General features: G+C 44.4%; 2 protein-coding genes across 6 annotated transcripts in view; one reads left to right on the top strand and one right to left on the bottom strand.

Annotated features, from left to right (window-relative positions):
- LOC110835648 (uncharacterized) overlaps window positions 1–14,366 on the bottom strand; it is a 94,684-nt gene that overhangs the window by 79,359 nt on the left and 959 nt on the right. For 2 of the 3 annotated variants that reach the window (XM_087354506.1, XM_087354507.1), the window contains exon 1: window positions 8,062–8,533. The exons of the other annotated variant lie outside the window; for it this stretch is intronic. In XM_087354506.1, the coding sequence (XP_087210632.1) occupies window positions 8,062–8,336 (275 nt within the window). In that variant the 5' untranslated portion in view covers window positions 8,337–8,533. Of the gene's footprint in view, window positions 1–8,061; window positions 8,534–14,366 lie in introns of those variants that run through there. 3 annotated transcript variants of the gene reach the window in all.
- Window positions 9,970–14,251, top strand: LOC110835643 (uncharacterized). 3 transcript variants are annotated; one of them, XM_022076074.2, is made up of 4 exons: window positions 9,970–10,101; window positions 11,309–11,498; window positions 12,438–12,634; window positions 13,111–14,251. In XM_022076074.2, the coding sequence occupies exons 2-4, from the start codon at window positions 11,314–11,316 to the stop codon at window positions 13,299–13,301; spliced, it is 573 nt and encodes a 190-aa protein (XP_021931766.1). In that variant the 5' UTR covers window positions 9,970–10,101; window positions 11,309–11,313; the 3' UTR covers window positions 13,302–14,251. The 3 variants fall into 3 exon arrangements, with proteins under 3 accessions (XP_021931766.1, XP_021931768.1, XP_021931765.1); XM_022076076.2 differs by having other exon boundaries at window positions 10,004–10,115; XM_022076073.2 differs by lacking the exon at window positions 9,970–10,101 and adding an exon at window positions 10,132–10,326.

The raw sequence follows: 14,366 nt of genomic DNA, 5'->3' as shown, positions 1-14,366 counted from the left end.
CGACCTGGGTTGTTATTAAGACTTGCTTATACCGCGTACAATTAGTTGCCATGCTCTGAAAAGCTAATTTGTAAAGCCTCCCCTGCAGTATTTTGTGTGTGCGCTCATTTGTCTGACGCAAAAGTATTATCAGATAATTCTCCGGTTGCTATGGAGACCACACGTAATTTGTTCCGTCTAAACTGTCCACAATTCAGAAGTGGAACAATTGTGTGTTTCGCCTGGGGGATCACGGGCTAATGTGAAACCGAACAGAGTCCAGGAACAGTCAGCAAAGTTAGCGCTTGGACACGGGGTTGAATATCGCATAAAAGTGCCAACACCGCAACTGTCAGATTCTCAAAGAATAACCTTGCATCGCGCAGTTAGTTTATTGAACCACGCGGCTTTGCGATACCACGTTACGACCTAGCGCATTTTAATTATACATTTCTGCATGGGCCAATGTGAGCAGAGAAATTTCACTTTGAGCGCCCCTCGTCTGACGTCATCAAAGGGCTCCACATTAATCCCGCATCCTGTTACTTCCCGGAATGGATTCCGGAGCGATACGCGACCAACGACCGGCTAAACCAAAGTAAGATATTTACGTATTTCCTCAATACAGCTGCTCCTCGACAGAGTCTCCACAGAAACGTCGACAGCCACTCAACCGCTTGTGAACACATCCCTGCCCTTCACGGACCTCGCAGACTCTGTCCTGAACACAGCTTACGAGAAGACAGCCAACTGTCTTCTGGGCTGCCCCGCCGTGTACTCTGGTAGATACTAACAGACGTTTCGGAGGTGCTTGGTGCCTACATAATCACGGCGGCTTACTCGTCTACCTGATGATGGAAGCAGCAAGCGCCTCCGAAACGTTGGTAAACTTCTACAAGGCTACACGGGCACAGCCCAGAAGAACGCCCTCTGCGATTCTGCAATTATACGGTCTTCACATTCGTACGCCAAATCTGAGTAAAAACGTAAAACCGCCAAGAAGTGTGGCCGACAAGATTCGAACCGGGTAGCCTCGGGTACACGTTTCGTCAGCAAATACAGAGGACAAAATATGCAGAGATAACACAACAAGTTTCTCGATACGGAAGAGCGGCGTAAACAAGGCTAGAATAGTTTCATTTCATCGCTCGGGCGAACGCTGCGGTCCGCTGTTCGGATTCATAGTTCAAAACCCATTCTGAGGTTCAATGCCGTGCATTCTAACAGAAGTACTAAAAGTTTCATGAAAAGGAAGTTATTTGTTTCCTTTGATGTCCAGGTATCACAAAACTGGAAACATCGGCTTTCGGAGTTACCAGTCGAACTGCCTGCCTGCCCCCCTGAAGCCGTAGTCATGACAACCAGAGCAGCCATGCGAAACGCAAATCCCGTCTCGAGTACTCGGTACCACGGATCGCAGTTTGATCAGAGCCACCCCACGTGTGCACAACGCAAATCCAATATGGACGAACGTGTTTTAATTCCACGGATACCTGAGCCAGCGGCCCACCTACCGCACGCCTCGGATCGACCGCGTTTTTAAATCCGCCTTCTAAATTTACAGAACATTTGATTTTACAAAACAAATTGAAAATTCTGCCCCCTTTCGATCTGCAAGAGGTGGGAAGGGTGTGATAGCACGTCTTACTGCATCTGTATCTTTTATTAACATCTCCCACCAATTAACGAATGTAGAGAATTAGCCAGGGTGTACTTCGAGCCCTTATAATGATTAATATTCTCCAGCGGCAAGCTGATATTTGCTGACTGGGTTGCAGAATTGATAATAATCTTTAGTCAGAAATGGACTTCCTTCAAGTTCTCATCCCTTGGCAGCGCTGGCAACCTTTCTAGGACATACGATACATCGCACTGCAGTGTTTTTTCTCAGTTACCTCGTACGGTCATATTAATATGGCAGGCGATCCGCTCACAAAACCCCGTGTTGGTAGACTGACCGCACGTCAACACGTGTCTGGTGGCAAACGAGCTGGCTTCCTTCCACATCAACAGACCGTGTGAAAAACAGCGATGCTATACGTCGCTGTTCCAATTAGCATGGACGGGGGCAGTTAAATATTAACACCCGATCCGGCGATGTGATTCTCCCTTCATACTCATCGCCCTGATGAAGGCAGTATGACCTCTGAAACGTTGGTTAACATCGACCAGACTACACAGCGCAACAACCCAGAAGACAGAAATCTTCATACTCATCGCCCTGATGATGGAGGCAGTATGACCTCTGAAACGTTGGTTAACATCGACCAGACTACACAGCGCAACAACCCAGAAGACGGAAATCTTCATCGCCCTGATGACGGAGGCAGTATGACCTCTGAAACGTTGGTTAACATCGACCAGACTACACAGCGCAACAACCCAGAAGACAGAAATCTTCCAGGTACTTATCGACGTTTCGGAGAAACACTGTCTCCGCCTACCTACGAGTCCACACGACGTCAACACCCAGAATAACACTATTAACACACGGCAGAAACTTTACGAATGACCGTAGCTACTCACGTGCTTTTTATTCAGTGCAAAAATAAATCAAGTCCCGTTCCAGGTGACTTACATCCCGAACAGCAATTCGTTCTGGACCTTTGATATAAATCGACCAGCAGGCGTGAGTAGTTGCGGGTGATCGAAACTTGCGTCTTCAGGACGCACCCTGTCGGAATGCGGGCCGCATACCATTACACGCTAGCTAACTTCGTTTTAAAGCTGCAGGCGGTAAGGATCTCCGAAACGTCGGATATACAGCCTACTTCTACACACACACACGGCGCCATCACGCACAAAAATCGGCCTGAAACGTTTCGTCCGCTGTTCTCCTGAACATCACACAAATTCAGAGCAGAAGCGATGATGTTTTGAACGTGATATCTCGTGAGTAACATGCAAATGCCTTCTTCTCCGCTCCCCTTGGACGCATTGTCACGACGCAGCGCGGCTTTGAACCAATTACGTTAGCTGCCGTGTTTAATGTCGTTGCCAGCGCACGTGGCTGATAGAGCGCGAATGGAGACGTACATAATTAACGCGTATGGGTGACAGACGGAATGGAGACGTACGTAATTAAGGGATCCGGTTATCTCCAAGTTACATGCCTTGTGACGCGTCGAAGTTTAATTTACAACCGAGCAATAAAGTTGGCCGAGCGCGTCGCTGCCTTATCGGCCGTCGACCTGGCGCCTTCCTTCAACATGAATCGAGAAATAAAACGAGACAGACAGACAGACAGACAAAAGTCTTCTTGCCCTGGGAATTGCTTTAAGTCCCAATGTGGAAAAATGAAACGGTTAGAACATTCTTACGCCATGACCTGAAATGAAAATCCACTCCGGAAACACAAAAATTCTGTGCCATCCTGAGTCAATGGGGCTTGAAGCGTTCGCTTCGAGGGTTATCAGACGGCGAAATCAACTTTAAAACGGTGGGTAAGGAATGCGAGGGAGTTATCTGCAGGCGCCGTGAGAATCAAGATGCCAAGATGCCTTAGTCACGCGCGTCTCTTGCCTGGTCCGGCGAACGCAGCTTTCAGGTTGCTAGGGGAAAACGCACACAGAAATGTTCCTGCAAAACGTGGAATTCGAAATTCTTTACTGAGTTCCCCCCACGTCTCATGTTATTTAACTACGCTGTTTCAGCTACACAGACTATTGGATTAGTTTAACGCGTAGACGTCCTGAGGAAAACCACAAAACACAGGCAGGGGGACATGCTTTCTCCGAAACGTCGGTTTCTTTATTCGTATCAGCACGGCTGATTTCCCTAGAGCCAGAGAAATGGCCGGTCCTTGTCCGTTGATTTCGATCTCGCGGCTGAGATAATGAAGAAACTGTGTGGTTAACCGGGCAAAGCAGCATCTAGCAGTCTGGAGCACGCGTCAGCCATTAAACAAGCCGCGACTAATGGCTCAGAGGAGCGGCGAAGTCACGTGCAAATACTGCGATTGCCAAAGGTTAAATTGCTTCGGATTCTGAGTACAATCTGCAGACCCCGTTTGGTAAAAATAGTACGTAATCCAAATTCGATACGGCACGCTTTAATCGTGATACTCACTCTCCTCCAGAAGTAAAAAAAAAAAAAAAAATAAGCGCCTCTGAAACTTCACTTCACTTCACACGGGTCTACGTCCCAGACGACAGAAAATGAATGAAACTGAAAAACGCAAATGAAAATTTCTAGCATAAGACGAGGTATGAGGGGCGGAGAAAATATCACGAGCGCAAATATTACAGAAACTGCATTAGCTTAAAAGCATTTAACTTTGTTCCCAGTCGACGTTTTTGCACGACTGGACACGCGGTCCTTTACCACATATCCTTCGGAACCTCGCATAAAAAGCCTGCCTGATCCGTGAACCTGCAGCGTTCTGGTACGAATTCCCTTTCAACATTTCATAATTACCAAGTTCTCGCTTTAATTATCGACGTAACGAGAGTTCCCGCTAATATTTCTGTGCTCTCCCTTCTTATTAGCATTTAACCCAAATTAAATGTTCATAACATCCACTAGCAAGAGAGAACGGCTTTTCTAGGGACTCTAGGATATAGGAAAGATGGAGTACGCGAAGAGAGAGAGAGAGACCTCTCCACAATGTGCGAGATGACGATTATAACAGCAAGTCTTTCACTTGAAATCCAATTAAGTTGACACATACGTAAGTCAGTGTAGGGGGGGGGGGGGGGGGAAGCACTTGGCTACTCAATTCGATGTTTCACGCTCCATGGCGGTGTTACACGAAATATGTAAAGTTCGGATATGGCATTATTATTAACGACGGCGATGAAGGCTTTGCCCCGGGAATGACGAAGTTTGCAGCTAAGTACTGCCGTACGTACTTACCGCGTTAAGCCACTGAGAATAAGTGTCTCCGGCTGGTAATAGCTCCGCACGAGAACACTATTATGAACAGTTCATTTTTCGACGCTGGTTCAGACGCCCATACGTCAGGCAATTGATGGACCGCAGAAGATAATTTTCCGTTAAGAGACATCGGGCTTTTAAGGGGCAAAATCCTCGACGAGGCAGTTTTCTGGTAACACGCACGTTTCGTAATTCCTAATAATACACGTGATCCCAAGCTCTAACACAGGACCGTGTGCTGTGGAAATCGTTCGGAGCAGAAAATGTAAACAACGTCTTTTTTACACATTCGTCCTGTGATGACGTCAGCAGACTACAAAGGGTTGAAACGAGAAGGTTCGTGGGTGCGTTAATTTACTGAATTTACTGTATTCACAGCATTGGCTTGAACGCACTGATAAAATCACGGCGCGCCTCAGTCAGCAGCGCGTTCGACGCATTTATATTCTCTAAAATTATGTACATAAAGATTTATCGCCTGCTCTCATTCAGATACGACCGGGCCAAAGTCTGTAAGTCGTGCTTCGAACGGCTCCACGTGTTACTGACGCCCATTTATCATTTCAAATAACGAACCCTCCAAAGAGACAAATAATTTACGTTCTGAGAACTAACCACCACGATTTTTACGTACAGTCCATTTTGTTACAGAAACGTGAAGGTGGATTTTGCAGTGCGATTCGCTGTTGTTTATACAACTGGGTATTATGGATGATAAATAGAGAGAAGAAGTCTGGTCCGCGGTCCGGATAATCCAGTAGCCGGCTCAGCTGCAAACAAGTAAGACGCACGGCGAAACGCAGGAACCAGGGTTTTGTTGCTTCGACAACGCGAACGCAGAGCAGAACTTGGTCCAGTGGACGTCACACCCGATCCCGGAAAAACTCATCACTGTCATGAAGGAATTCCGCCAACCTAAAGCTGTTCAATCAACTATCCTCCACTCAGATTCATTTTAATATTATCTTTGCACCTACGTCTAGACCTCCGAATTGATCTATCTCGTAAGATTACCCATTCCACAATGTTATACGAACTTTTGCCCCTGGGGTCTGTGGGCAGATGTTAAAAAACAGACCTAAAACTTAGCTAATTTAACTAATTTACATTAAATATGTATTTTACGTGTTAAAATAAGAGACATAAGCGTTATTACAAATTTTTTTGTTACAAATTAAGTGCGCATGTCTGAAACACGAGAGCGCGCTTCGTGCTTGCAGAGCCAGTGCAAATATAATTTAAGCTTTCAAATTAAATGAAAACACTGGTTGAGATTCGCGGCATTAATGATGTTTGTGCTAGGAAGAATCACAGATGTAAAATGTTGGTTAAGACCCGCAGACCAGTTGGCCTGACCCAGTGGGAAAATCATTGCACCAGAGATCAGAACACGTCCTGAGCCACGCCACGCCACCCTCATCCCATACGATTAACTTTGATATCGTCGTCCAATTCTTCCAAGTAGCTTCACGCCTTCGGAATTTCCAGCTAAAATTTTGTAGGCATTTATCTTGGGAAAGGAAGACGAGTCGCTGGTAACTTGCGTGTTATTTTCACATGAAGCTTTAGAATGGTTCTCCCCTTTACTGACGGCGGCCATTACCCCGGTAAGACGGAGTTCAAAAGCTTCGGAAAAACAAATCAGATGTTGATGTTAGCTAGAGAAATGTATAACAGAAACACTCGACGCTCTGTAGGGAAGTTTTCAGATATTTTCCCTCTATTTCCCTGTGTAATTACCACAAAGACCCGCCCCAGCTGTGGCACTAAATCCCCGGAGAAACTCGACCCGAGAGCCACTGGGGCGGGCTTCTCTGTCTCATGTTGTGAATAAATCCCAGGCACTGGATTTCCGGGTGAATCCAGCATGAAATTACGTCCATGTACAGGGAGACCCAGCAGCTTACTCAAGCCAAAAAAAATTACGAATAATATCTCCGAGCGGGTGACCTCACCGTAGCTCAGAAGTTACGACAAACGTCAAGTGTCTAAACGTATCTGCGATAGGACAAGACCTGAGTTATAGTCATTATTATTATTATTATTATTATTATTATTATTGTTGTTGTTGCTACAAATAAGGTTGAGTGATAGCCACGTAATGTTTGCAATTTTCACTAAAAGTAAAAGAATTATAACGCGAGTTTCTGCTACGCAAATTTCGGCAAAATCAACTCGCCTCGTAGGGGAGAGCGAATATTCCAGAAGCTATCATCACTATACATATAGCCTGATTTAACAAGTCTGATAAAGGTTGGCGAAAGTCGCGAGTTGTGAAATTGTGATGTCTGTCGCGAGATATTCTCTCACTAACTTCGTCTCACACGAAATGTAAATTTCAGATATCGAGATTCATTCGCAATCCGTACCGAACATCAGAAATCGTTTCATTGCCTCATTTCTGGATATCGAGCCTGGTAAAGTTACAGTTACGCAGAAGAGCCCCCTGGAGCTGACGATGACCCCTGTGGATTATATTGCCCACTCTGCCTCTAAACAGAAGCTTTTAGTGCCAAACTCCCAAAACGGTGCGTTACAGAACTAATTCCTTCTGCGCTCTTGTCTTTTCGGTGAAACACGTGCTGTACAGACTCCCTAATTAAACCTTCCTTACGTCATAGAGATACTGCGCAAGTCTGCCTTAACCCTTTAAAGCACAGCGGTAAGTATATGAACCACCTAGTTCAAAAGTGAGTAACTCTGCAGTTTGTATTTACGGGTTTCGTATGAATCTCAGAATAAAAAGCGATTATTTCCTTAAACAGCGTTAACCAATTGATCTTTGTAATGGTGAAGTGTAGTGTTTTCTTCGCGGTACGGACTGAATTCTTAAGTTTCATTTGAAAGAGCTTCGGCTCCAAAGGTTAATTAGCGTTTTAGTCGTATTATTTCCTTAAACAGCGTTAACCAGTCGATCTTTTTAATGGTGAAGTGTAGTGTTTTCTTCGCGGTACGGACTGAATTCTTAAGTTTCATTTGAAAGAGCTTCGGCTCCAAAGGTTAATTAGCGTTTTAGTCGTATTATTTCCTTAAACAAGGTTAACCAGTTGATCTTTGTAATGGTGAAGTGTTGTGTTTTCTTCGCGGTACGGACCGGATTCTTAAATGTTGCTTAGACGAGCTTCGGCTTCAAAGGGCGCAAACCAGTCACCTGTCGCTCTGGCCCATGAGAACAACCACAACATACAATCTGAAGGAGGCGCTTACCGATCGCGTAGGTTGTACACTCCCCCGTTGCCGGGGTCCAACTCGAGGAACTGTGACAGAGTCTCCGCTCCCTTGTACACGTTAATGATCCAGAACTGGGCCGTGTATGTGACGGGATTCGAATCGGGGAACGTGGTGATGGCCAACCCATGAAACACGACCTGAGATCTTCTGGCGCGCTCCTCGATAGTCACTTCTTTCCAGCCCTCCAGCAACTGTATACAACCAACGCATGCTCCAACAGTTACGAAAAATATGATAACTCTAAACCCCATGTCCCAAATTTATCTTTGGCGCAAACTCAAATTGTCAATGCGACAGACGGTTCAGACGAGACGATTTGCTGATTTCTGCACGTGAAACTTTGCGGCACACAGCATAATGTTCGGGCGGGCGGGAAAATTTCAGAAGAAGCCCAACTGCCGGGGACGTCGTGAACGTAAGAGCGACCACGGCGAACTGTGCGGGCGGGCGGGCGTCCGACCGGGGCTGTTCGAAAGGATGGGCGGGGATGGGGGAGCCGGCGTCCTCTACGCGCATGCACACGACGTCCTGCATAAAAGGGGTAAGGAATTCTATTACACTTTAATTGTACTCCCTGAAATGAAACGCCTGTAACAAACACAGGCGTGAAATTCAATCTCAAGAGTGTTTCTGTTGCGATGTAAATTATGTACGTAGGACTGGCCACGGTTAATTGAACACGAGCAGTTAAAGTGACGTGTTCTCGGGGGGTTCTTCTATGATAACAGAGTCGGAATTAAGAGAGACAAACGGGTTTTGAAACACCAGCTTCACAGATTTTTCCCTCGGTGTTCGGCGTTCACAGACCAAGCCACGCCTACCTGCCATCGTTCAGAATTAACTCTGAAACAACCGAGAGGCCACAGGGCAGCCCATACATCGGGGGGTGGGGTTCGAGCCTGTTACCCCAGGGTCAGAGTTGTACTATCACTGACTGACAGCAAGTTTTTTTATCAGCCTAATGTTAGCCAAGTGATCGTTGATGATGGAGGCAGTAAGCACCTCCGAAACGTCGGCTATCTTGCACCAGACTATACGGCGCAATAGCCCAGAAGACAGCCACCTTCATCAAACGACGTGTTTGCAACGCACGTGATGTTTCTGACAGCAATCCCTTGTTCTGGCCGGAGGGAGAGAGGGGGGAGGAGGGGGGGGAAACGGTACTACCCCCGGGGGGGGGAGAGAGAGGGAGAGAGAGAGAATGTTTCCTTGAGCCAGCTGTTTCAGACTTCCGACTCCTCGGACTCTCTGTCCTGATCCTGCCACATCTCCTATTCATTTTCGTCACATTTCCACTTCGCCTCTCGCGTCATTAATTGGCTTCAAACTGCAGTCTCTCCTGTACCCAGAGTTCAAGAAATTTTAAAAATCCTAAATTCGCTAATAACAGCTCAAAGTTCAACTGCGAATGTCAACATTATAGCTACTAACAAGCTAATTACGCTGAATATGCTTAAAACATTGATTGGCTTTCTATTTAACGACACTTTCTCAATCGCACCGGTTATGTAGCGTCAAACGACAGGGTGATTTGCAAATGCGTAATCTAAAAGTATGTGGAATTAAGCGGTAGTGGCCTATTTCAATATGCAGCTCAGCATTTGTCTGGAAGAACTGAGGAAAACCACGAAATGTTCAGTGAAAATATCGTGTCGAACCTGACAGCTCCACTAACGAATGAATCTGAACAAAAAATGGAATTATTCACTTCGCGGGTTCTACATCAACTGATGAAGTCTGTGTGTTTACTTGTTTTTTTATTTTTGCACATTTCTGTTGGGACTGTACGAAAGGCAAAGTAACAAAAGCATCGGCTATACAATGCAAATTAAATTATGCAGAACGACTCACCAATGACGTGTTCTTTTTTAAATTTCAGATTCGAGCATCGACTCTGTTCTCTGCTACACGATGTAAAGTCAGCGAGTCTTAGTTAATCTCGAACGCAGCGAGCAGTTCGGCGTCTGAGGGGCGTGACTATACACACACATCGACAGATTGCAGACCTTCCAATAAGTGCGTTAATTGTGGTAAAAGTGTAGAATGGTGCTGACTTCCCACCACATCGCATGACGTACGCCCGTGAGAATTACGAAACCACGAACGTGCTGTAAACTAACATAACCTAACAATTTTGTTTACTGATGATCGTAAAACACGGCCGTACGTCCACCGATGCAGTGGAGAAACGAAGATCGTGTTGTGTTCCTAAAAACTTACTCTACCATAAAGTGGTTTTTTGTACGTTCCGGTCAGATTTATTGAGCACGAAGCCAGACTTGTGCCGCTCTTGCATGCATGATTTGGTGAACAAGTTTTTGATTAGTAGCAACACACAAATAATGCCAAATGTTGAGGCAGCAAACGAGAGTTAAAAGCAGCTGACTTTTTATGAAATCACATTAATTCCATCACACAAATATGAACTTCATATACTAATGTTAGGTTATGTTTTGGGGTAGTGTATAGTCATGGTGCAAAATATATATCTTTGTCAACAAAGACAGCTTCACTGATCTACTCTACTACACCCGGCTGTCATGTAAGCCACCTGGATATATACACAAACCAAAATTATACATTATTTTGTGCATGCATAACACAAGTAAAACACATTCATTTCATGTTTGTTTTCCAAATTTCGGATTTAATACTCGTATTTGTTGATATGCACATCAACTTTTATATTCTGTAAAAGCCCAGTAACTTGCCCAGGGCAGGGACCGTACACTTGACAATTACAGCAGATACAGGAGATGGGCGTGACACAGTTAAAGACCCAACAGTTAAGATACTCTGGACAGCTGATCTTAAAATGTTAATTTTATATTAAGTACATTCCAGGTAGAATCTGTAATCCCTTCATGCATTAACCTACAATTAAACACAACTTTCCTGATCTGTAATGTGCTTAATGGTTACTGTTGTTCATATCAAATTTCTCTTTGTATCCAAACAATGGCAAGAAGACTTTACATGACTTGAAAGTACACATATCAAAATTTAAAGCTTTTGAGGTTATTTGCGCTGTCATACAAGTGCAAATAGGTCGTGACCCTCCGTTGCTTGTGCCTGCAATAAGTGGATATAAAGGCCACTAACACATGTGACTGGCATGTTTTAGAGTTGTTCCTGACCAAAACTTTAATTTCATCTGTGCTTAAAGCCCACGACCTGCACGGTTCTGAGAGAGCTGTATTAACGTGAGAGCGGTTGTTTCCAGGCATTATGCAAAGAAGATGGTTCAAGAAAAGAATTCTGTGTGTGTGCCTGCTGGGTGTGGTCCTGTATCTGACCTTAAGACTGCAGACACAGAAGGTCGTCTTCGAAGCTGTAATAGCAAATTCAAAGCCAATTGACATTTGGGAGTTTGTGGCAGACTTCAGCAACCACAAGAAACTCAATCCCACCCTGTAAGCGGAGTTTTAATTGTACTTTACTAGGATTAGGTGCATTCAGTTCTGGAACCACGATGGGCTTTATGTCTGAAGCCGACTCGATGCCTCTTATGAGACCCAGGGGCGCATGTCCCGAGCCCGCAGATCGGTCCAAATCCGAGGCTGCATTTGGTGAATTAAAGTAGCTCTGTTTTCTTGCATGTTTAATAAGGGAAGAATATGTTAACCAAAATGGACAAACATTTTCAGCAATATTAAGTAGTTCCAAAAATACTTCAACCAAATATGGAGCCACTAAAGAATATTTTTTATGTTTTATTTGTATAACATGATATTTTAAAGAGCAAAAGCAAATTAATAAATAAACCTGTCATCGGTACATGCCATGAAGGCGCTACGGGGGGGAGAGGAGATGTAAGTCCTGCTTGTTCTTCGCATGGATGCTAGATCGGGGTGAGAGGTCAAGTTCATGCCCTGAGGAAGGGACCCCCAGTACCCTTTGGATAGGAGGCAAGAAGAAAAATCCTTTGTCTCTGCCAGGGATTGAACCCTAGTCATGTATGGTCCATAGTCACTGTAATGACTGCGCTACCACGATTCCTTATTTGCAAACAAACATCTGCCAATCATGACTGTCACACAAAACATGCATTTCGTGTGGTGCAGCGCAATTCATGTACCTTAAACACCAAATTACACACTTGAATTTTTTGGAGCCGGAATAGGCATGCAACCTAATTCTTAATGATGATTTGATGATTGATCCATTCTTAGGTTATTTCATAACATTGCATATGTAGAGGTTCATCTGACATCAGATAATCATGAATTTTGAATGAATATAAAGATTTGGAACAAGGCAGGAATGATCTGTTTTGCAATTTTATCCTGGTAATTGCCTGGACATGAGGAAGACCACAGAATCCTGCTCATGATCTGATGTTCTGTTTATAGCATCGACTTCAACGTGCTGTCAGAGGGTGGCAACTTTGATCACTGGCATTACACTGCGCAGTACACGGAATTTCTCTCGTCACTGCCGTTCGTTCGCAACTTTGCTGATGGCCACTTCAGTGTGAGACCTGGTGCTGGGGGAGTCTACACCATTGAGTCGACCCACATTATCTGCTTTTTCACTAGACTACTCTGCAGTATGTATCGTGATGGTAAAACAGTTGCACGTTCTTTACGCAAGATGGTGGCCTCATGTTTGTCTGTACATTTCCAAAACTGCCACACAGATGTCACTAACATTTAGTATTGAGAGTCTAATACTACTCTGTGGCACTACAGCCCTTTTGTAGGGCCTTGCCCTCCTCATTCAGAGTCTACACCGAGAGTTATTGATGGCGGATTCACGTTAAGCTCAGATCAGACTTTGTAAATTTTCTTAGGAACAGCTTGTCATATCTTGATATCTCAGAACACTGGATAAGGCACTGGCCTGTATGGATTCAGTGTGTGTGACCTTTGACACTTCCCGTGCTTCGTTTTGCGCGCGTTGGTCTTCCTTTAGTTTTACGGAACAGCCTAACAGTTCTTACATACCCCGTAGCAGTAAGCTTGATAGTAAGAATTCAAAATCTGTCTGCTGTAAGCATGTATAAACTTCCCGTTCTTGTTCCAGTGTCTGCGGAAGGTGAATTCCGGTTTGAGCCGCTGGGCGAAAACACCAGATGTGTTAAGAACATTACGTATCAGTGCCCATTTGCCCTGACATTTTTCTGCTATCGCGAGGTCACGTTCCAGCATAAGACGTTTATGTCAAACTTACAGAAGCATTTTACCCCTCAAGTGATGGTATCCCAGGGCATGTGACATGCTGAAGTACAACACGTCGTGCGCTGAATTGATGCTGCAAGTGTACTTATTTTTAGTGTATGCATTAATCGAATCAAAAAATGTTGATAGGGGCTGCGTGGGCTGGTGCTCTCTTGCATCATCATGTTCACTTTCATAATGGTCATGAGTCGCCCATTTGGTGCTTATTTTCCTGCAACTACAGGTACAACCAAAGAGTGAAAAATTTCAGGTACTATCAAAACTGATGGCTCGAAACAAATAAAATACCTTTTTTTTATCCCATTAGTAATAGATTGAATTATGAACTGGGGGGGGGGGGGGGGGGGGGGGTTATAAATGACAATGGGACTTGAATCCTCAGGGGCTCAGAAGAAACAATTCCACCGCTGTTAGTCATTCTTTCAAAGTTTGTGAGAGTTACATTAAAAAACCCAGAAAAAGAAATATTCTGCAAGCCAGGGCAGTAGGTTGCTAGGATACCATTCAAATGAGCGAGAATGTCCACACAAAGTTTGGTGCTCAGAATATCAACGAACAAGCAAAGGCTTTTTTTTTAAACGAGTAGCCCGCAATATACCACCTGCATGTAACGGCTGGTGACAAAGTTACTCTTTGAGTTTCCTGTTGCTATGAAAAGTGTTTCAGACTCGAACGTAGAGCGGAGCCCAGCGCTCGTCTAGATTCTGAATTCGTGCGATATTGCATAGCACAAAAAAGATGTTCTCGTTACAAGGTCTGACAGATTCCGCTATTAAAACATTTGAGTAAAAGGCACCAAACTGGGCCACGATCATTACGTGAGTAAACATGGTTTTTGATAGTTACTTTACAGCTTTTTTGTAGAAAACTTACATGATAATGCATTTACATCAGCAAACATACATAAAACTTTTATACATAATATTTTATATAAATGCACATACTTTGAACAACATTTACATTAAAGCATTTGTTATGGTCCTTTATATTCAGCTTTTCTTAAAGTATGAACATGTCGTGAATCGACTTCCGTGATGTCTGTATCAGAGACTGCAGGGCGTGTCAGAGTTCTGTCTCTGTGATGACGGCGTAAGTCGACGG

The sequence above is a fragment of the Zootermopsis nevadensis genome, unplaced genomic scaffold (genome assembly GCF_977971745.1).
Source record: "Zootermopsis nevadensis isolate Lab colony 2312 unplaced genomic scaffold, Znev_1.0 Znev_ptg000002l, whole genome shotgun sequence".
NCBI lineage: Eukaryota > Metazoa > Arthropoda > Insecta > Blattodea > Termopsidae > Zootermopsis > Zootermopsis nevadensis.
This window is presented reverse-complemented; position numbering and strand designations above follow the sequence as displayed.